This window comes from Ptiloglossa arizonensis, chromosome 9 (genome assembly GCF_051014685.1).
Source record: "Ptiloglossa arizonensis isolate GNS036 chromosome 9, iyPtiAriz1_principal, whole genome shotgun sequence".
NCBI lineage: Eukaryota > Metazoa > Arthropoda > Insecta > Hymenoptera > Colletidae > Ptiloglossa > Ptiloglossa arizonensis.
The window spans coordinates 6,028,151-6,048,607 of NC_135056.1; the positions used below are offsets into that span (position 1 = coordinate 6,028,151).

The window sequence follows — 20,457 nt, forward strand, 5'->3', positions numbered from 1 at the left end:
TGTTTTAACGTACATTTAAACCAAACAATTTTGCACGCTACGCCTTATCTGGTCTTGTCCAAGTCTCACTTGGGCAATACTAGTAGATACTTTAACGAGCTACCCGAGTCTCACCCGTACTACAATGCGGAAGGATTAACAGGTTTAGGGAATGAATAGTAAGCATTTTTAGGAATAATTAATATATTTGAAAAGATGGTTATAAATAAATTCAGAGTACATTAAATTTGAAAATGTTTTCTATTCAGTCATATATTCTATGTCTTCTTTATATCTAATAGTTGATCTATGTTCATTACTAGTAGTAACATTGTCATGAAATAGAGAAATTAACTGCTGACCACTTCGATGTAATGTATAAGAGCTAAATGGGAAAAAGTTTTCCACTGTAGTTGTTACTGCCTTTTTAGTACCAAATATAGGAAGCTGACTCCTCGTATTATTTTCGATTATGGTATAACAATATGCTAATTGATACATTCGTGTAATTTCTGCAAAATTATGTACAATTTCAGGATGGCAGGCTTTTAATGGGTTTAACTTACAAGTTATAATTTTTGCTAAATCCAATTCTTGTAGGTATAACATATCTGAAAGTAAATAAAGAAATTATTCTAATGTGCTTTCAAAGTTAAGATACATTAATCAATTAAAATGTAATGTGCTCACATTTCTTTGAATCAGGATAGTCATTATGCCTTTTAGAAATTATAAAAAATAATGCTTGGCATACAGAATAAAATACAATATGTTCTTTATTTTCGTCATCCATATACTTTGAGTGATCTTGCATATTTAGATAATCGTGTATCCATTTACACAATCTAAACTGGACTGCTTTCACTAACCTAATAAAAAGAAAATCACAAATGTACACATACATACTATTTTATAAATTTAATAGCACAATATATAGTTATATATTAAATAATTACCCAGCTGTGATAAAATTTCCAGTAACTAACAAACTAGCAATGTATGCCACAGATGATTGACGCATAATAGAAGGTATGTTAGGATTTGATACTTTACGCCATAACCAATCTACAAAAGCCTCCACAACAGCTGTTTTAAAACTACAAATATAGAACATAATATACTGCACGTATTGACTTGCATAAGTAGGTAATATTACTGTTTCAAATATTTGTAACATATCAAAATAAAGACTTTTTAAAGATTCTATTTGTAAGACTCCTTCAACAAAACAGGAATTATGTATATATTTCAGAATTAGTTTCATACACACATCCAATTTATGAGCTATTGGATGTATTTTGTCTGTTTGTGTTATATTATTGTCTTCGACAACATTGTTCTCATTAACATGTGTGCTGTCACATTCACTATCATCCATGAAGTCTTCATCCTCATTATCTGTCTCTAAACGTGGTATGTTTACATCTAATATCATTAACCTACAATGGAAGACATTTAATTTTGATCATAATCATAAAATACCAATATATAACATATTACCTATTAATAATTAGAGACAGAATATCAGATCGTAATTGAGGTGCATATTCTAATATTTGAATCAATGCATAAACATAAACTTCGTGTATATGAGTTCCATGAACAATATATGGAAATCTCCCTCTAAGTGATTGTAACAGTAGGTTACTCGACCTAAATGAAAAACATTTATCCATAAATTATTATTGTTCAAATTAAATTTACAAATTCTATATAATTTCTATAAAATATACCATTTTATTCAAATATATACTAAATATTTATTGATGGATTCTTACATTGGCACAATTTTTAAAATTTTGCACAAAACATTGTGTATATGATTTAATCTTTGAATATCTTCTTCCTTGCACTCTCCAGCTTCCCATTCAGTAACATCATTTTCATCTGTGAGAAATAAAAATATTACTTGAAGTTATTTACAAACTTTTATATAACTATAATATTCTAAAACATACCAGGTTTAAACTGTTCAACTAAATTATCTATAACGTGTTTAGCATAATAAATTTGCATACAAATTAAATCTTCTAAAAATGCCTTATATGCAGAGGTTACTTCCAATGAACGATTTGTCCATTTTAGTTGCAAAAGTGTTTCTATAAATACTTTATGAGTTGGACCAAGTAATGATATATATTGTCTTACTTTTGCCAAAAATTCTATCAAGTCTGTATCCTACAATTAAATACAATAGGAGGTAAATTTTTAATGTTTAGTATAACTACATGTTAATAATAGATACTATATACAAGAATTATATTTGTACCAATATATACCTTTATATTTGAGTCACGTAAAATGCATATTAAATCTTCATACTCTTTAGTTCTATTACCAGTCTCAAAATTATAAATAATACTTTTGAGATTTTTTGGAAGTTTAAAATATACCCTACTAGACTGTCTAATTAATTGTGATCTAACTCCAGGAGCTTTTAAGATAGATGACACACTGCTAGCTCTTGAGGAAACAACTGACATCTGTTTGAAATACACATATGTATATTAAATACATAAAGCTGGTAAAATAAGTTTTATAAAATTTTATTCCAATATAATTTTGTAAAAAGATTTTGTATTAGTATTAAAAATAATTTAAATTATCACATAATACATGCCCTATTTTTCAAAACTATCATACATATATTAAAAAAGAGGTTATAATAGAAAATAATAAAAAGATTAGCTACTACTTACTTTCAACTATATTTATAGCTTTTTAATATATTAGTAGTTTTCGATAATTTTGAATCATATGAAAGTTTACATTTCGAAATCGTATTATTGCACAAATATTACATTAATAAAGAATATCCGGACATGCGTTCGCTAACTCCATGTGATCAAAGAGACAACCGATGCCTAGTGATAGGATTTGGAACACTTCAAATTTGTAAAATGGCGGAAAATTCGAATCACTTTAAACATGGTTCGAAATCTTAACATTTTTTAAGTTTCTAAGGCACTCTTACAATCGTGGCACTCGAAGATCCAATTTTACTTTATGTAAATTATAAAATAACACTCTCAAAACTTCACCATTACTGGGAAGGTTTGTTCCAAAAATGATGACCTTTATCATAGTCATAGATAATTATATATAGTTATACTTTCAACACTTCCAGTTTTCTTTTTTTTATAAATCCATTATTTAAACACTCCTCTGCAAAATGTACTCCTCGAACTTCCAATACTAAGTAAGAAAGGCTTGTTACTACTAAGGATAATCGGGTAAAACTTGTTTTATTGTAGTAGAAGGATTTTCCATAGGGAAATTTGTTGGAAAAGGATGTCAAATTGATACTGAATTTCGTACCTCAGGAACAGATTTACCTAATAGTGTGATTCAAACACTACGCTACATGGTAAGCTTAATACTAAACGAATCTCACAGATTTTGTTGTTAGTCAGTAAGACTAAATAAATCGGAGATTACAAAATAAGTATGCGTATGCAAAAAAATTTGCACGCAACAAATATTAAATATTTTCATGCTCGAATTAATTCAAATTTATCACTTGATACATGATATCTATTCGAAACGATTCGAAATGTTCCAAATCTCATTACTATAGATGCCTATCATCTGTACTATCGATTCATACTTTCGATAGATATTTTCGATTTTTCGATATTTATTTAAACATTTGATCATTATATAATTTCTCAAAGCTATGTTTCTGTTACATTGCGTTAACCAGAATTGTCTTTAAGTAATAATTTATTCTAAGAAACGCGTAAAGCCGGATTTATGACAAATTTTGTGAACGGTAGAAATAAATTTTTATCGCAAAGTTAATAACTTTGAGCATAAAACTTGTTTATTATACAAATACAGTAAATTATTTTGTCATGTTCGATTAGAATATTCATAATACTGCAATTTTCTTTAACGTATCGTCTCATTAAGAACTGCTAACTGTAGGAATACTAATAACTACTTACAATTCATTATGATTATTAATTTATTGAAAAATTAAATTTATTAACTTAAAAATTTGCAATACTTTTCCAAACCATTGCAGCTCATTTGCCATTGAAATATATTAAAAGTACAACACTAACAATATTGAAGTACAATCTTTATTTTGTCGTATTCCGAAGATTGATATAAATAGTAATTCGTAGTCTCACTTCTGAAAACAAAATTCAGAAATCTTCGCTACAATAGTAACAAAATATTTCTATTCATTTGTTAGAACAGATCGATTGTAGTAGCTTAGATAATCCTGTTTCTGTATATTTAATTTGTAGTGAAAATATAGTTTCTACGCAATTCGTACGTATTTTTTTTTTTTCTAGTAGTTTAGTTTCTCTTTATTATTACTATTAAAAAATTGTTTCTTTGGATTACGTCAAGGATCGATGTAGTATGGTAAATCATTTTGTTCTCCCAGTAATGCCGTTAGTGCTCGTTCTATGCTCTCCGGCAAGTGGTCCAATAACATGCGCGGCATTACAATCAATTCTGTAAATTCTTCCGGTTGCGCCCATCGCATCTGGTATTTCTTTTCCTTTGTTTTTTGCTTCTTGCTGAAAATTGAACAAGGGATACGTCTAGTTTCTTGTTTAGTAAAGTGGTTAACAATAGGTCCAGGCTGACTCATTCAAGTCCGCGACGTTTATTTGTTCACAAATTTTTCATTTTGCGAGAAAATATTCCAAAAGTTACGTGATGTAGAAGTAAGCCATTTCAGCCATTTTGTTTTTTCTATTCAAATATTTTAAATAGAATACTCGATATTTTATCGTGGTATCGTATGCCAAGTAAAACTATCTTAAGGTATATAAGGTTAAAAGTTAATAGTTACTGACACATTTATAAAATACGTAATTTTTATTTTGTATAGTGCTCGAAACGCTGTCCATGGCGATTAATTTATGTACATACGTTAATTGCGCGAAAAGATACGTATTATGGTATTCTGAGATAATAGCGTTAAATTTATTACTGAGAGTAACTAACGAATGAATATGGTTATCCTTCCAAAAAATCGATAATTGTTTTTATATTTTTTAAAAAGGTCGTCACTCAAGTTTTCCATTTGTTTACACTTCGACTAGAAAGATTGAGTATTTCTATCCGGCCAATGATCGATCAATGAAATATGATCGAATTATTTTGTTACGTAGACATAATTTTGTGTTTAATTCATCGTGTAAATCACGATTTAGTTCCAACCTAACAATTTTACAAATGTCTCAATAATTAATAACTTTCAACCTTGTGTATTTTAATTCTATTTTACTTAGCTCTTGATACTCTTTCGGATCGTAAGATCAAATATTAGATGTATTATTTAAAATTTTGTTCTTTGTTTTAATTAGTGAGTACATGCCCTTGAATTTTTATCGATCTATTTCCTCTACCCTGTATTTACATGATATACTGTCATATCTGCGATTACTAAAACATGTTGGTAAAGTTTAATTGAACAATTAAAAAATATTCTTTATATAAGAAGGAAAGAAAATATACGAGAAAGAGGCTAATAATAAGTGATAACATACCTATGTCCTATTGGCTGTTTCTCTTCAGACTTGCATTGTATTATATGAAGTATTTTACCTCCTGTGTAGAGTTTTGTTTTCGAAAACCTTCTTTTCGTAATATCTCGCTCGTATTTGTTACTTTCCTGCAATATAGAGAGAAATGTTCGTTAATGGGCGCATTCCGTGTCGCTTCAGTTTTACGTTTCGTTGCACATTTACCTCTGCCCTCATAGCCTCTCGTTCATTGAGCAACGGCGTGACTCCTGACGAAGTGGTGATCACATTGCAGTTAGTCCAAGTCTTGCTGAGATCCCTTTCAGGAATACCAAATAACATATAGCCCAATCCGTTTAAAACTACTCTGTACTGAAAAGATAATATTTACCGTGTTGCACATTAATCATGAACGTTTCTGAACATTACATATTACGTCATAAGTTTAACGTTTCTTTGTTCAAAAAACTGTAAATCTTCGAATCTATTGCCCAAGCGTTTGAAGTATAGGTATACTTGATTGGCAATAAGATTTTTATCTTGAGTTGAGATCCAACTATGCACGAACCGTTCGACAAGGAAAGTGAATGGGATTCGTTAAGAGTGAGTCAGATAGAACAACAACGAGCAACTCTCACATTAAACCGGTTTTACACATTCGGTCTTCTCCGTATTCTAAATAACGAATATTTATCAGTCGTCGTATAATTAATAGCAAGTGTTTCTGCATCAATGCTACTAGGTATTTTCTAATGACAAACATTCGTTATTCAGGATTCAACGAGTGCTGCCAAATGGAGCACGTTTTACATATGCTTGGTGACTGTAACTTCAAAGCGATATAATGCGCGTATCCATGTATCGTCATTAATGTAAGACAAAAATTGTTATATTTTTCATAATATTTTTATGACAGTGTCCGAATGAGGACAATGTTTAATTTATACACTATTCGAATGTTTTTTTGAAAATTTATTTAATGATAGTACCTTGGGTAATCGACAGGCATTAAGTGACGTGAGTAAGGATATTCTTAAATTTTCTGTGCTGTCAACACTTAGTCTCATTACGAAGTCATCTCCAGTTCCTATTGTTAGCACAAATTCCTCTGTTATTTTAGCAACTTCTCGGGAGACGAGGCCCGCTGGTTAGAAAGTTTTTTTTTTTCTAATTAAAAAATTCTTCTTAAGAGTAATAAGAAATTTGTAACAATGATCTAATTAAAAATTGCCAGTATTTCAAGAATACATACCCGGTGTTGCGAATGCGTAGACCTTCAGATTTGGGTACTGAGGTCGCAATAAAAATCCTAAGAGTACGCTTACACCCGCACCTAGACTATGTCCTGCGAATATTTTGTTGTGTAAAATATACCAAGATTTTAACATTGGGGTATTTAATATTTCTAACTTCTGCATTACTAAAACAAGCTTCTACTACGTGTGGAATAGAACACTTTGATGGAAGTTAGAAGAAAGGTAACGTTTAATAGAAAAAAACACACGTTGAAAAATGCTTCTTAATATGTCGAAAAAATTTTAAATTCAAGAAATAAAAATATACCGCGTAAAAGTTCTTTCAATTTTTCAACATAATTTACGACAAATTTAGCAGAATATGAAATTTTATCTTTTTATAATTCAGATTTTAGATTTTCTTAAACGATGTATACGTATAATTTTATACTACATGGACCACTTTTTTGAATAATATTTCGAATTTTGCTAAAACTTGGAATAGTAATCTTTAGCGATAGCGAATTTTTCAAAATTGTAAAAATTATTAATTTTAAACCTATTCTAAAAATAGTATAAAATTGTTTTTAGTAAATTATAACCGTTGAACTGATAATCAAGTGAGAATGTTCTCCTGGATATTTACAAAGAATACACCAGAATACTAAAGAATAAGTATTTCAATTTAAAATGAATTTCCTTTAACCATTATTTATTATTGTTTTAAGCAAATAGTTTTAAATCGATTTGAACTTAATATGTTTCGACACTATCTTTATGATACGCCTGTAAAAACTATGTTGATTTTATAACTTTAACTATACTAAATAGAAAAAAATGTTACAAGTTATCATATTTATTTAAAAAAGAGTAAAAAATTTACTTATATGTATATCAATTGGTCAAAATTTGTAATAGTTTTGAAAAAAGTAGCTTCTAACACTTGAGATGGACCACTGTATATATAGAATTTGTCATAAATTCTTTTCTTGTATCTTAACATTAACGAATAATGCAAAAAATATTCGATGTCCTTGTTGGATATTTGTTGAATAGTCAGTGATTTTGGAAATATTAAGATTCAAGAGACTGCCGATGTATTTTACGCTTACAATTATAGGTATAGTGTTTTGAATATTTTTTACTACATTAATTTTAAATTTACCTGTAAGTACTAGATTATAAGTAGGCTGCATATTGAACGCTCTTTCCAAAATTTTGTGATTGTTCAATTGCTTTAAAATCACCTTAGCTCCGACTATCATGCCACTGTGCGCCTGTATATACAATAATTTATCACTATAAATAATTGCTTAAAAAAAACTACTCAAAATAAAAAATATATTTAGTAGCATGCAAACATTTTTTTCTTCCGTTCATTAAACTTATTTTAGTTCTATGTGTAGATTTTGAAATTCGATTTAATTTGCGCTCTTTGAACCAAAGTTAGAGAAATATGTATACAGAAACTTTTACACGCCTCTCTATTACAAAGTGTAACCAGAAATACGTGGTAGAATCCGAAATGACGGAATTCTGTTTGAAAAAGTCAATCAAGAATGTAGAGTAAAATTATTCACGGTCATTTGGAGGTCAATATACGTGGTTGCATTTTTTTTTTTTATAATTCATTGCATTAATGAACACGTGTTCCACTTGAAAAACGATGATTTTAAAATCTTGTAATATATGATCCCGAAAAAAATGTTTGACTATGATAATACTTGTCTCTTCGAAACAATTTTGTCTTTTTTTCATAGCATCGAAAGAAATTTATGTATTTTAATAAAAACTCATTATCCGAGTTTTACACGAAGTAATATATAAGAAAATTTTATTCTACATTTGAAACATATCTTTAAGTACGAAATCATTTCATTTTGGTAACATTTTCTGTAATTCTTATAAGCATGCATACAAGTTAAAAAAGTACAGCAATGGTACGAAACATTAGGGATTATTTATACTTAATCTTTCGGACATTATTTTTAACCTTATTACTAATTTATTACTAATGTTTACCGCTGATCCTGGTGGAAGACCTTCACACTCAAAAATGTTGGAATCTGCTGCAATATCTGTGAGTATATCACGCAACGATAGTGAACCCCGTATAATAATTACAATGCTATTAGTCTTATGATCCAGGACAACACAGAAAGGTATCTGGAAATATATTATAAAAATCAGTAACATCTTTAAGACACAGAAACAAAAGGAAATGGTACCGACCTCGCACAAATGATTTTTGAATGATGCATATACAATATCGTCCATAGATAAGTCCGATAAAACTTTCACACCCGCTAAATAGCAATAGCAACAATTGTCGCCGGTAATTGTGGTACGCTTTCTTCTATAATTGCATTACTTTGATTAGTACAGATTCTTATATAACGTATATATTTTATACATATTTTTCATACATATCTTATAAAATAAAAAATTGTTATTTCGGTTGTTTCTTCGTTTCTCTTTTTATTAAATATGTATTGTCTGTCGTGCATATAATTTCTACCGAATTATATTTAAGTTTTTAATTGGTAACTTGAAAAAATTTATCTTATAATTACAATGTGAAAGACACATTTTGTAAAATTTGTGAGTATCTTATCATTATGTACTGTAAATCGCTTTTTATAATATTTTATGAGTTACTTTAACATAAATATATACGATGGCCAGCAAAGGAAATATTAACATTAAAAAGTGTATCTATACTTTTTAGAAGAAGAATGTGTTAAAAACAATTTAATCAAGTTTTTATTTCTTATAATACGAATGCTTGGCTAATATAAAATATAAAATATTTATTATTCAACGATGAGTTTGAAACACATGATTGCAAAATCAATTGTAATATTTCTTACATTAATATTAAATAATAAAGTAAGGGAGATAAATTTAGGCAATATTTACTCTCATATTTACCGAAAGCAAGCACAGCAGGTTAAATTCTGTATAATATGAAGTTGTCCTGTGCAAATGTTCTTGTAAAGAACGAATAACCATCCGTAACAAGCTATTGCAAGCTTTATATAATGAAGAGCGTTTTCCAAGGACATCCAACTAGGTGCATCGGAAATAATGGCAGATACGTCTATAATAAAAACATAGTATCATAGTTCAACGTACTATACGCACATAAAAAGAGAAAAAGGTAATAATAAATCAATTTTCGTTGTTTACGATGTTTGAAAGTTCATTGACACATTGACGTATTTTCATGTTAGATGCACGATATAGAGAATGTCGTACATTCTGTTACGAATTATTATTTTGAAAACTATTAAAGGTAATTGTAAAATATTTTTGTCATATATTGGGATTCAGAGGAATTCTAAATTACAGTGGCTCGCAAAAAGCATCTCGAGTAATTTGCAATTTTTTATGTAAGACACGGTAGTAGTAAAGACAAAATTATTGCCATTTTTAAATATATTTTTAGATCATTTTGAAATTTTTTAATGAAATGCTATATTTCGTTATACTCGTCGTGTACATTTTGATGGTTATTCAACGATGATTGGTCGTTCTATAAATATCGAAGGTCACCATACCATACTTGTTAAAAGTATACAGGTGCATTCAATTTTGTGACTTCTATCGAGAAATTATTGTATCTTTTTGCAAATTTTTAGAATTTTAATTCGATATCTGCTTAGTACGATGCATGCTCTATTTTTTTCTTACCGTTGTAAGAAGACAACAATATTTATCAATGTTTCGAACCATATTATTTTTAATACTTTATTCGTTCGATTTATTAACGCAAGCGCAAATATAAAAAAAATGCTTTTAAACGTCTCAGAGAGTTAAATAGAATTTTCCATTGTATCTCCTTTACTATGAAAAATATCAAAATATGTTTCGAATATATAATTAAAAAAAGAAAAAACTACGAAAAAATAGGAAAATTTATAAGTCATTCGTATAAAAAATATGGATTGTTCCACTGCCATTTTGAATTATCTCGTATGAGTACCCCATGTATTACTGTATGTATCTATATAAAAGGTCCTAGTGAACTCTAAAATATAACAAAATATTGTTTCATGTTTTATCCCTTATAGTTTTTAAATAAATTTTTAGTTGAAACATTGTAAGTATGCAATTAACTATTCAAGTTTATGTAACTATGTATCGTTGTAAATTAAAATAACGCTAATCTTCAGAATATTCAAAGTAATTAAATGTTATATTATAGTAAACAATTTAATAAATACCGCTTGTATATGGTGAACGAAAGGGGACATTCAGACGACGCAATTCATGAATTTCACGTTTCTGTCGAATTCTCAATAGAATAGACCCTGCTATCACATCTGAGGGCACTAAATCCGTTCCACGGAATAAAGCGCTTATTAAACCTGAAAAACATATTTCTATTATTATATGGAATATCGCAAGAATTATTTACATACATTCCTAATACGGAAGAATCTAAATTGAAAGCATAGAAAATATAATACTTGATTTCCCAATATATTATATATATATACGCTTGTGCATTCTACAAACACCGTAGATTCTATTTCATTACTTAATATATAATATTAGGATAAAGAGTTAACAAACTTAAAAAATTTTGCAAATAACGAAGCCAGAGTACAGAAAAAGATTCGGTGAGTATTAGATTCTATTGCGTTCTTTTTCACAGTTTGTGGGTTATTCGATTTATAGAGAAAGGCATGATTAAATTTCATGTATACGTTAACTCTTTAAAAAAGAGTCCTGCCTATTGCGAAAATCAGAACAGAGATAAAATATGAGCATCGCAAGTTGCAATACATAAACATGAAATTAATTTGATATTGAATTATAATATTCTTACATTTTATGTTTTATCTATAAATTTCGCTAACAATCGTTACGGTTAAAGTTAATGGAACTATAGGAATTATATGCATTAACAGCGCCAGGCTAGAATTGTTTGTCGTGGCTAAAATGAACTTTGAATCAGGAAAAGAGAAAAAGAGAAGATATTGACATTTCGTCAGGAATACGTTATTAATAGTTGAATTCGTAAGAAAGGTTTTGAAAAACCAATATCACGTAGAAAATAAAAGATGTGTAAATCTTGAAAAAATTGTTCACCGAGGTGAATACCTAATGAATTTTGTCATTTTTCTCTACGTCTGCTCCTTTTGTCCCTAATGTCCTATTTGGATGTAAATTATCTTTGTACTCTGGATAGTTGTAAATTAAATGGCCAATTGATTAAGTTTAGAAATCATTTGGTAACAATTAGCATAAAATTCCTATTCATTGGTTAAGAATTAGAAACTATAATAGTATCGTGTAGCGAATTGTTCGTAGCATTCCAGACCCCGCGAATTTTAAGTCCTTTTCGTAGCGAGTAGACGAAACGAAATCCATGTTTCAATTTCAATGCGGCAGGACTCTTTCCAGGCCAGCCGTACCTATGTCTCACCAGCGACATGTTGAAAAGTCTCGTTAGCGCTTTCGTCTTTTCGCATCCACCAGAAGAACTTCATTCTGCGAATCCAGACTCTCGAAGCCTTGCTGTGTTCGGCTAGAGTCTCTAGATTTTTTTCAGCTAAGGAACCTAGAGGATCGAAGATCAACGCTAGGCCGAAAATAGTGAGACCTATGAGGATCCAGTCGAAAAGTACTAGAGCTTGTACAACACCAACAGTATAGTGATCATAATTGCATTCGACTCTACCTCCAAACATCCATAAACTTCCTAAAACGTTCCAGGATATCTCAGGTAGAAGTAGTAATATCCTGTGGAATTGTGAAAATATTACATTTTTAATAGGAGACTGAAAGAAATTTTCAAGAACAATGTAGCTTTTAATGTTTTGACTATATGATTCTGTCTACAGACAATATTTAAGTGAATATTTGAGCAGAAAATATTTAGTATCTTTTTATTGGAAAGAACAAGGTCCTATCCGTTGGAAAAAAAAACGAATTAACTTTGATTAAAATACTTTGCCATAATTTGATAATTTAATAATCTGACACATGAAATGAAATAAACTGATACGCACTTAGACAAACTATGACTTCTATCGGACAACTTCTTTCAGCCGTTTCTTACGGTATCTTATTATTATCAACGTTTATAAACACACACACGGTCAGAGATAACCGGTAATAGAATACACGAAATGTAAATTGCATTGTGTAGTTGAGCAAACTTCGAACTTGATTTTTTCGAAAACGAAGCCTCGGGTGAAAAATTTGAATATCATACCTTTTTCTTATTTTTTAATGAAGAATTACTGTCTGACCGGTTGTACTACGATTTTTCATCAACCCTGTATTATTTATACTTCTTGAAGATTATCTTAAAGTTAATATTTTTTTCTTCTGATGATGTGTAATACCATCTGGTTTACGTTTGTTAAATAAAAGAGATAAACTGAACGATGCATGATACAATATTATTCACAGGATGAATGATGATAATATTCTAATATGATTGGAAGTGAGCATTTTTTTATACTAAAGGTGACGATTAAAATTCCAAAGTTTCTTAGGACCGTGAATTTAAACTTCTCGAGACAAAGTTAAACTGTTCGAAGGAGTAAACACTGAAATAGGACAAGTTTTTCCTCGAATTCATTTTTGTCGAGATCCCAAAATCATCAATAACTTTTTAAACGGAAACCTGTTTTTTTGACTATACCCTTGTGTACAGAATAATAAAATACTACATTGAGTATTATACACAAGGCAGGATACAAATTAGTCCCCATGATTTCTTAGTCCCTTCTGATGGTCTAACAAAAAAATGTTTGCTATTAAAGTGAATCAGTATGTAACCATCAAGAAATTTCAATTTTAAACATTTAAAAAATACTAATTTTAGTTCAAAATTCAAAATCACCGTTATATTTTCCATTGGAACTAGGTATTTTTAACTTTATAGTATTCAAGGCGATGTGTGGCCACGTTGAGACGAATTCAGTAACCTGTTGCATGATAACATTGGATCTTTCAGATAACATTGGAGGAAAAATTACCATGAATCGATTGCCACAATATTTGAAACAATTCGGTGATAGATAACACCATGTTCTTGCATTTAGACGCAAACAAATAAACATAAACCTTACAAATGATCATTTATTTGTTTTCCATTAGTGTCGCAAAATCTGTTAGATCGTTGTGTGAAATTTTCTGAGGTACGTTATAACAATGAACCGGTGCATTAATAGTGAGAAAACAAATATGTTAAAAATATTTCAATAGTGTAGAGGAAATGGAGGCTGCAATATTATACGGGAAACCATATCCAAATATACATGTTATCCACGTGTCAATGGAAAATTTCGAATTGGAAAGCATCGTGGTCATTGCAAATTAGCAACAAATGATAACAATGCTATAATGGTGCTAACTTGTTCTGAAATGAATCACACATATTTCAACTTGTGTAGTTGCTACAGACACGCGTATAGTAATTAAAAGTGTGGAAAGAATTTACAAGAATAACAAATATCGCTCATAAAAATTTACCACAGTGCAATATATACATATATCCGATGATCCCAAACGTGTAGAATTTATCATGTAGTTAGTACCTCAGCACGAAGAAGATGGTTACATATTAGATAAAATATTATAGTTGGAGGAATCTAAGTTTAAAAATAATAACATTTTTAATCGACATAACCAGCATTTTAGGGCAAGAAATAATCCACATGTAAAATCTGTACGTAATTTTCAAATGCACATTAGTAGAAATATATGGCGCGAAATTATAAACGGTTTTTTAATCAAATTTTTGCGGAATGGAAGTTTCAATATTTTTGCAAGATGTTTCAGAAAACATCACATGGTCCAATTCATTGGCTAGCTTAATCGCTGGATATAAACTCTTTAGATTTTTACCTTCCAGGACATTTACAATTGATTGTGTACGAATTACCTGTAAATAGTATTGAAAATCTGAAGGAACTCGTAATTTGTAGTGTAGAAATCTAGAAAGAAATTCTGTAATTCAAGCTACATATAAGATTTTATTACAAAGGACAGAACTTTGCGTTGCAGAAGCTGGAATGCAGTTCGAACATTTAATTTAATTACTAGTTACATGTACACTTTTAAAATGCACATCTTCAACTTCGTTTTATATAAATTTTCCTTTTGTTTTGCATGTTTAGCTTTGAATTAAATAAATGATCATTCGTAATGTTTTGGTTCATTTGTGTACTTAGATTATTAATATGTTTACTTTCCGGAGTTGATCAACAACTCGAGTGTCACAATAAAATATTTGGGTTAAGACTGACTAAATCATCATTTCTTTATTTAATATATTGAGAACTTATTGACGAGTCACGAACTACATGCGATCCAGTTCATTATTATAGTTCGTTTGACCTTTTTATTATATCTCTTTTTCATTATATTTTCTTATTACGCAAAATTGTTTGACTTGCAAATCTATGCTATAATATAAATAAACATATCCTTTTTCTTATTTCTGGGAAAATTATTGATTTCTTTTTCTTGTTTATAATATGCCAGTTATATTAAAATATGGAACAAATAAATTATTTTTGTTATATTTTCATAAAAATATCATTTGCAAATATTTGTCTGGGTTTGATACTGGAACGTAGTTAAAATATTGCCTGGCATTTTTTATCGATAACAGAACTTTCTTATTATATAATAAATTATAATACATGAAACACAATAGACGGGAATATTAAATGAAAATTCCTTATCAAGTTCCATACATGACTATAACAACAGTGAAAATTCACTACAAACATACATTTTCGGACATTGTTCACGTGAAACGTGGAACATTGTTAATACAGTACAGGGAATAATTTGCATCACCAAATATGACGAACAAAATTTTGTACATTTGTGGCCTGTTAATCCCTTACCCTGAAATGCAATGTGGATACTGGTAGACACTGGTAAAATATTGTGTCTAAAGAAATGTTAATAACATAGACGTGCTATCGAAACGTGTTATGGGTTTACAAAGCAAAGGGTACAGTGCGTTGGAGTAGAAAACGTTGTTTTATTTGAAATGTAAATTACTATGTAATTTTCAAACGCTTACTCACTTAACTGTCAAGAGGGGCTCAACGTATTTACGAGCGCACGTTTCCATGATACATCCTTTCGCACTATGTCTTACAATGATGAGCATAAAAAGTATCGATACGGCGAGAAATGTTATTTGTCCTAAAAGATACACGCGTACCAATTCGCCGCCTAACTGACAGCTCCATGTGTACTGGTAATATCTAACGCAAGCACTTCCAATAAGAATTAACCTGCAAACAGAATAAGTTTTACAAATAATAGGCTATACTTTTAAACAGTGTACTTTATTACGACGAATGCAATCAACGAAAATGTATTTTTTTAAATATGAACGACGATGACACGTTTCTTTTTAATTATTCATTAATTATCGAATAGCTTAAAGTTATCTTGATTTTAGCGCGTCAACTATTTCGAGCAGGATATTAATATCCAAATATTGACCGAGGTATTCAACGAACATCCTATGAATTCATATCTTACGTAAGAATGTACAAAGTACAGCCTGAATATTGTAAACTTCATTTTTGGTATTCCCCTCTGTTGCTTAATCCATTTGCATCCAGGAACAATATAAATTGAATTATCCATAAATAATCGTTTTACAATTCACTTGTGCCGGTAATTTAAATCTTAAACTATCTGTGACACTGATACTTGACTCGTATTATTAACAATATCACTTTTTCAGAATCATAAATATGTATATTTAGATATGTAGTTCGGTGTCTGCACATTATTCCATACTCGGTGATATGTAGATCAGAATTCTGGTAAAAAATATTTTCCTTCTTGATGCAAATGTGTGAAAAAAACAATGTCGTGTTCGTAATTACTAATTCTAGTATATAAGCTATTGTGTGATAAAACAGTACGTAAAATAATTGGTCATTTTTTCATAGTTTGTCAACGGCGTGGATATGTTACGAATCAAAAGAAACGTGGAAAAAGTTATTTGCACGATCTTTGCCAATTTGTGCGAACTTGTGTATTATTTTGATATTCAAAACTCGATCTTGACACTCGGTATAAAACCTGTACTGGCATTTAAAAAAGAACTGCAAAATCTTTCGGTCGGAAGGAAAGGTATAAAATAAGAAACTAAGTTGAAACATAAGAGAAAAAGAACTACTTACCACACAGTTCGAATAAAAATTTCAAACAGACCCGGATAAACAAGATCATCGGTTGCAGCTAGCCATTTTCTTCCGAAAAGTTTGATCGCAGGCATTTCTCTGTAAAGCGTATCGCGAGAGTAGCATTGGAATGTTTCCTTTAACTTTTGTACCTATTATACTAAGTATTTATACTAAGCATTTATACTATTTATACTAAGTATTAAAAACATTTATCATTTATATATGTCTATTGGGTAATAAAGGATGGACTTCAACGTATTTATCGTGTTTCTTTAGATTTATAATTGTTATTTATATTCTAAGGATGATCAAAATTTGTTATCGTTAACAATGGTCTTTGTTTATGAATAAATTGCTCGTATCGATCGAATTACTTTAGAGTTAATATTCATGCGGTTGTATGACAAAGTAATTAGGGGCACATCTGTAAGGTCACACTATTAACGATTCGCGATAACACAGAATCTTCGACGATATGCATCACTGATTTCGATTTACTCATCATTTCAAACTTCCATAAGATTTGACCGCCCGAATGCATATTTTCCGCAACGAACGTAGTTCTTTGATCGTGAACCACAGACCAGAGAAAGCGTTGAGAGAAAGTCTTTGTCTATCCTACATCTGAGAGTATTGACATAACGATCGTTCTGACGTTCATAACTGGACCCTGACCATGTTAAAGATCGATATCTGTTTCGAAGTTTGTATTTTTACACATAGGAACATCGGTCATTGAAAGATTCTATACTTTTTCTTTTTCCACGCGTTTCCGTCTCTGCGCAGCGACTCTCGGGTCTTATTTATAAAACTGTTTGAATAGACGAGTAATCACGTAATAAACATCGTTACTAGCCGCTGAAAGTATTCTTCATTCAGTGGTACAATATGATTGAATTCATTTGCCTGTTGCGCGCCATGAGCGGCGTTGCTGCGTGTTTAAGAGATTTTTTTTTTATCACGAAACCTTAAACGACACGTTGCACTAGGATAACCATTGAGGGTATCACGATAACGCTTTTGTGTTGTTAATTGCGAACTTTCCTACCACGTCGATCATTCTTCAAGCGTCTCAGCATTACGAACTTCTTTCATAGAAACGATTACTAAGACGTTTGCATCGCGACGCGAGCATATCTTCAATGAGATTGTATTTCAAAAAGTTTATTTCTAATTGAGCACCAGTGTCTGTTTAATTCCAACGTAATTATTAAGTTTTCACTGATTACCGTTCGCGCGTGAAACGAATACTTTCATGGCAATTTAACAATGCCGCGCGGCACACAAATAATGAGAAAAAGGTAAGAAAATATCAATTTTATTCAAACATGCGCGGTTATTCTCATAATCTTCGTGAAGCCAAAATCTTGCGCGAGGTTGGATCCAGTGATGCAGTCGATTCGAAGAAATGACGAAAACGTGAATAATTATTCAGAAGCGTTTGGAAATCTTTTTGCATTTTAATTCTTCGATACACTGTAATTCCTCGTGTTTAATTATTTTCGTCAATTCGAGGTTTTTCATTCAAATTCTCTCACTCAACTTGATTACTTATATTTACCATGAAGGTACATTACGGTGAAAAATTTGACGTACGTTTACGCGTACTACTCTAGTAATTTTACGTCTAAGTAAATAGATTTGAATGCATCCAGTCACCTTACCACAGAAACGTCTCAGCGTCCCCGAAAGAACTTCGAACCATTCACAAGATACCACTTTTCTACATGCACAATCACTAGTCCAGGTCGATCGTTGCCGGACAGATTATTGGATAGTATCTCCTGTGTTTTGTATTCGCAAGTCTGGTATCGAAATTTCGGGGAAGAATGTCTCATTCGCGTGGACCGCCACTCATAATTTCGATCGACGTCCGATTATACCGATGCAGAGACTATGTCAGCACTGGAAACCGCTGAGGCAAGCACGTCGAAGAATGTGACTAACTCGTTCGATTATTTCACGTGTTCGTGGAGGCACCGTAGACGGACTAGACTGTCGGCGAGCAAATGACGAAAAATTGCATCGACGCGCGATGCAGATCGGCAAAGTGCATAGACAATGCGCTCGTAAACCTGTTCACCTTGTTTCGTAGCACCCTACGTTGAATCTCACGAGCTGGTTGGCGGCGACTGTCCGGCTCAGCCAGAACTTTCCCTTCGTTCCTCTCGATAACACGTTCCTCCACTTACGAAAAAACCATTGACTCCTCGCGGGGATAAAAAGCAATGGTAGGGGCAGCCGGGCAAACAGGTGCCCCTGTATCCCACGATTGCAGCAACCTCGCGACTGCACTTTACACGAAAATTGTGAAACGAGACTGCCTACTGATTATTTTACATCGCGGTTAATTATTTCTTCGTATTTCGCTATAGGAGTTCTCTTGGACAATTATGCATATAGAAATATAATCCTAATGGTTCAAATCACACGTCGTTCATGACTTTTTTTTACTTACCTGACTAATTGAATTGGATTCAAATAGGGACACAACGTGATCTTAATGGAATTTTAATAGTCGATGGAACATTAATTACAAAGAGATATTATTGTTTTTAGTTAACTAATACATGAATCTTTCATGAAGGAGTGTTACACGGTTATAAATGCTAAAAGTGAATATTCTTTGGCAAATCAATTCATTTTAATTGAATGGCCAATTCTGTCTCTAAGGATATATTAATTCTTTCTTAATTTCTTTTCGTAAAATTTTATAATATAGATGAAAATTAAAATTTTTCTATTAATCGCTAAAATATGAATGTAACGTATTATATCTCACTTGGGCAAATGTTTAGAAACAAGGAATCATAATGTTGTGCACATAATAAGGTCTTATTATAATATTGGATAAAATTTATTTAAAGAACTGATATGATATTCCATGTATTGTAAGGAATTATGAAACGTAACTGGCTTTTAATTGTTAGGCTGTCTCTTGTTGATTCAACCGAACTGTTCGTTGAAGAATTCGCTTTCGAGATGAAGGTGTGTCAAGAGCCCGAAGGCTTCACGCTGCAGATTTCGGACAAGTGTTGTTGAAAGACGAGTTAAAATTATTATTTCCATATACTTCCAAAAACGTCTAGACTTATTTACCTAGATATTTCTAGAAAAATGTAGGTATATGGAAATAAAGTTTTACAAGCTGAAACCACAAGACGTTCATCATTCTTGTTTTCAGTCTTTCAGTAAGACGTTAAAATAAATTTTTTCGAGACAATTGATTGTTTTATGTGGCAGATTTCAAACAAATGCTGTTCAAAAACTAGTTAAAATTATTGTCTTCGTATACATCAGACCTGTATATGATATCGTGTACGTAATACAGAGTGTTTTCCTAGGAAAACAAAAACAAAATCTATTAATTTCCAGTAATGTATTGATATTATTCTATTTTTTAGATTGGGTTCCTTAAATCTGATAAAATTTTATGCACCTGTATCTGACTCCTTTTGTTCTTCTATTTGTAGACGATGTCACGTTTAGAAAATTTGCTAAACTATATTTATAGACAATTACGATTTTGAAAATTGTAAAAATCTAAGGACTGAATTCGTGGAGGTT

The 20,457-nt window shown here is 30.8% G+C and overlaps 2 protein-coding genes across 4 annotated transcripts; both read right to left on the reverse strand.

Moving 5' to 3' along the window:
* Positions 1-171: 171 nt before the first annotated feature.
* Positions 172-2,824, reverse strand: Tif-ia (RNA polymerase I-specific transcription initiation factor RRN3 homolog Tif-IA). Its single transcript, XM_076319934.1, has 8 exons — positions 2,679-2,824; positions 2,259-2,462; positions 1,938-2,157; positions 1,758-1,866; positions 1,480-1,632; positions 936-1,418; positions 670-848; positions 172-590 (listed from the first exon to the last, which is right to left on the reverse strand). The coding sequence occupies exons 2-8, from the start codon at positions 2,460-2,462 to the stop codon at positions 241-243; spliced, it is 1,698 nt and encodes a 565-aa protein (XP_076176049.1). The 5' UTR covers positions 2,679-2,824; the 3' UTR covers positions 172-240.
* A 1,226-nt stretch (positions 2,825-4,050) lies between these two features.
* LOC143151379 (diacylglycerol lipase-beta) lies at positions 4,051-19,009 on the reverse strand. Of its 3 annotated transcripts, XM_076320460.1 has the most exons (15): positions 18,555-19,009; positions 16,888-16,986; positions 15,769-15,981; positions 12,393-12,454; positions 12,138-12,314; positions 10,930-11,073; positions 9,635-9,803; positions 8,936-9,059; positions 8,726-8,869; positions 7,869-7,980; positions 6,721-6,813; positions 6,458-6,612; positions 5,694-5,840; positions 5,493-5,617; positions 4,051-4,514 (listed from the first exon to the last, which is right to left on the reverse strand). In XM_076320460.1, the coding sequence occupies exons 2-15, from the start codon at positions 16,980-16,982 to the stop codon at positions 4,337-4,339; spliced, it is 1,938 nt and encodes a 645-aa protein (XP_076176575.1). In that variant the 5' UTR covers positions 16,983-16,986; positions 18,555-19,009; the 3' UTR covers positions 4,051-4,336. The 3 variants fall into 3 exon arrangements, with proteins under 3 accessions (XP_076176575.1, XP_076176573.1, XP_076176574.1); XM_076320458.1 differs by having other exon boundaries at positions 12,138-12,454; XM_076320459.1 differs by having other exon boundaries at positions 12,138-12,454; positions 18,550-19,009.
* Positions 19,010-20,457: the final 1,448 nt, after the last annotated feature.

Coding starts and splice junctions, on each gene's coding strand:
- Tif-ia (XM_076319934.1), bottom strand. CDS start 2,462: ATGTCAGTTGTTTCCTCAAGAGCTAGCAGTGTGTCATCTATCTTAAAA. Junction 2,158..2,258: donor TACGTGACTCAAATATAAAG/GTATATATTGGT, acceptor ATTTAATTGTAG/GATACAGACTTGATAGAATT. Junction 1,419..1,479: donor CTGTCTCTAATTATTAATAG/GTAATATGTTAT, acceptor CTTCCATTGTAG/GTTAATGATATTAGATGTAA.
- LOC143151379 (XM_076320458.1), bottom strand. CDS start 16,982: ATGCCTGCGATCAAACTTTTCGGAAGAAAATGGCTAGCTGCAACCGAT. Junction 6,814..7,868: donor TTATAATCTAGTACTTACAG/GTAAATTTAAAA, acceptor AAATATTCGCAG/GACATAGTCTAGGTGCGGGT. Junction 5,618..5,693: donor GAGAGGCTATGAGGGCAGAG/GTAAATGTGCAA, acceptor TCTATATTGCAG/GAAAGTAACAAATACGAGCG.